The 2,859-nt window shown below is 38.9% G+C and overlaps 1 protein-coding gene across 1 annotated transcript in view; it reads left to right on the top strand.

Moving 5' to 3' along the window:
• lhx3 (LIM homeobox 3) overlaps positions 1–1,940 on the top strand; it is an 8,984-nt gene extending 7,044 nt beyond the window's left edge. Inside the window, exon 6 of the mRNA XM_055231647.1 lies at positions 762–1,940. Within this exon, the coding sequence (XP_055087622.1) occupies positions 762–1,192 (431 nt within the window). The 3' untranslated portion in view covers positions 1,193–1,940. The remainder of the gene's footprint in view (positions 1–761) is intronic.
• The last annotated feature ends 919 nt before the right edge of the window (positions 1,941–2,859 follow it).

Here is a 2,859-nt window from a genome sequence, read left to right as displayed (position 1 = left end):
TTTTAACCTCAAACTCAATATTTATAGAAAAATTGACTGATGTTTGATGTTTAACCTTTTCATCCGGAAACGAACTTTAGTTTTTCCTTAAACACAAAATCTGGAACAACTCAAGTTTGATATTATAAACCTTTTAGAAATTAAACTTGAAATAAAAGACACATCAGTCGTATCAATTTCTTATTTAAATTAGTAAAATAAGTTATGTCTCTCTTGACCAGTAGCTTGTTTGCTAATGAGTGTCAATAGAAACTTGACTTGACTTAACTTGACTGCAGTGTATTAGCAAAGCATTCTGGGATTTGTAGTATTAGTAGTGCGTGTGCTATAAACCGGCGAACCAGCTCTAATGCACATTTCATATGATCTCACGGGCCAAATATAATTACACCACGGCCCAGATTTAGCCCCCGGGCCTGAGTTTGACATGTGTGTTCTATGTGGAGAAAATGAATGAAATTATACAGTATGGACAGTTTAAATATTCCAAATTGAAACTAGAACTTCTAAACTTGTTAAAAACTATTGAAATAATGTTATATCAAACAGTGTCCGGTCTCAAACATAGATTTCCTGAACATAAATGAGTTTGTTTGTATTTTTGTGTCGTCTAAAACACTAGTTATGAGGTTATAATAAATGATGTGAATAACTTTTTAAATAAATTCCTGATAATAGTTTGATTTCCCACCCACACATTTTCTTCTACACTAAAATAAAGTTCTGAATCGTGACATAACGCAGCTCTCGTTTCTCCCCAGATGAGCCTCCGTTGTCGGAACTGGGCCACTCCAACGGCCTCTACAACAGCCTGAGCGAGTCGTCACCAGCCATGGGAGGCCGTCAGGGGGGCAACAGTCACGGCTCCTTCCCCCTGGACCACGCCGTGCTCCCGTCCCAGGACCAGTTCCACGACATCCGCTCCAACAGCCCCTACGGTCTGCCCCAGTCGCCGGGCTCGCTGCCGTCTCTACCCCGACAACACCAGCCGCTCATCTCCAGCCTCGTCTACCCCGACGCCGGCCTTTCCATCATGACCCCCGGGACGAACAGCGCCGTCAACCCCAGAGTTTCCATGGCGACCAACAACGGACCCAGCTCGGACCTGTCCACCGGCAGCAGCGGGGGTTACCCGGACTTTCCCGCCAGTCCCGCGTCCTGGCTCGATGAAGTAGATCATGGACAGTTTTGATCAGGCAAGGAATGAACACTCTTTTTTTTTTTTTAGGTTCTTTTTTTCTTTTTTTAATTTAACAAAAAAAAAAAAAAACGGACTCTGGGATTTTTTTCAACGATGTAAAGTTGGACAGTTCTTGTCATGCTGCCCCTTTTGATATTCCTCCCGTCTGAATGTCAGGTCTGGATTAATTTATTACATTTAAAAGCACTTGGCCTGAAAATTGTGTAGTTAAAATTTTCACAAGGTAAGAACAGAATTTACTTTTTTTAATAAGAAAAAAAAGTACCACAGACATGCTTGTAGTTGAGACGTTGTGGAATTACTTTACGTGTGTTGTCATGTTTTTATTTCTCACACAAAAACAGGTCGATTAGGGGACTTTAAGTGTCGGTTTGTTGCCAAATGTCTATAAATATAGCTATTTATCATTGTGAAAGTTTTATTTTTATACTCGTTCCTTCTCAGACATGAAAAAGGAGACAAACAGCGTCTTTGTACATTCTTAAACAGGGACTTAGGAAATAGGTGTTGTCTTAAATTGTACCGATTCTATGCATTTGTGTGTTATTTGTTTTGGTCGAACTTTGGTCGAAAACCCCGAATAAAATGTTGCGGTAGCGGCATGGGGCATGTTGTATATGTTTGTTTAATGGGAAAATCATGTCTTATTTATTCACACTGGTGATTATGATACTGAGAATCATTTCTGAAGTCTTGGCTCAAGGGTTTAATAAATCTGACTTAATTATTATACAAAAAATTCTCCTTTGATTTGCTGTTTGACGTTATTATTTTGTCCACAAATGTATAAGCAGAAGTGAATCTATTTTGTTATACCAGGCCACGTTTTAGTACTAAAGTATTTATGAATTTGAGGATTTTATTTCAGTGAATTGATCAAAATGGGGCTGGTAAAATGTTTTTCCATGTTTATTCCATCTTTATACTTATTGTTACTTCTGGACTGGGACAGCAGAAACATCCAAAAGGGAGTTTCATTACATTTTATTTGTTTTATTTTAATTTATACAGTGGAATGACAGCACTCAGTCCCTCTTTTTCATTGTTAAAACACAAGACAAGCAGAAAAACAAACAAAACAACCAATATACAAGTCCGTAACAATTAAAAACAGGTACAGGTGTGTGTATAAAAGCTCATTACCAGATTATAAAATGATTAAATTAAATTATATGAATTATTTTACCAGTATATCCAGTTTTGCTTTTCCTTGGAGTGTGTTTTTGTGAAGTAAAAAAGCTAAAAATCCTCTTTCCCATCTCAGTTTTAGTACGGATCGTTCTTAGTCGTGTGATCTGGGTTTAAATGTCCCCGTATCGATAAATAATGTGAGGTATTCTGGCAGTTTGTGAAGTAGTCCCTTATAGATAAAAGGAGCACATAACAAACAAACAAACGATAATTATTATGCAATTCCAGGACAAAATGCTTAGATGGACAGTTTGAAAACGCAGAGCCAAACCTACACTGTGTCTCAGGTGGAAGGTGTAAAGATGTAAAGTGATTGTTTGGCGTGGCGTTCTTGGCGTGGCGTTCTTGGCGTGGCGTCCTCTCAGCTCGTCTGTTCGGAGGCGGCGTGTCTTGTTTGTCCAAATGCTCCTATGGGAAAGGAATCTGCAATCCATTAGACGAGAAGGATCAAGTGCCCCCTGTGAGTT

This window comes from Periophthalmus magnuspinnatus, chromosome 23 (genome assembly GCF_009829125.3).
Source record: "Periophthalmus magnuspinnatus isolate fPerMag1 chromosome 23, fPerMag1.2.pri, whole genome shotgun sequence".
Classification (NCBI taxonomy): Eukaryota; Metazoa; Chordata; class Actinopteri; order Gobiiformes; family Gobiidae; genus Periophthalmus; species Periophthalmus magnuspinnatus.
The sequence above is the reverse complement of the archived record's forward strand: the minus strand, read 5'-3'. Positions and strand labels throughout refer to the sequence as shown.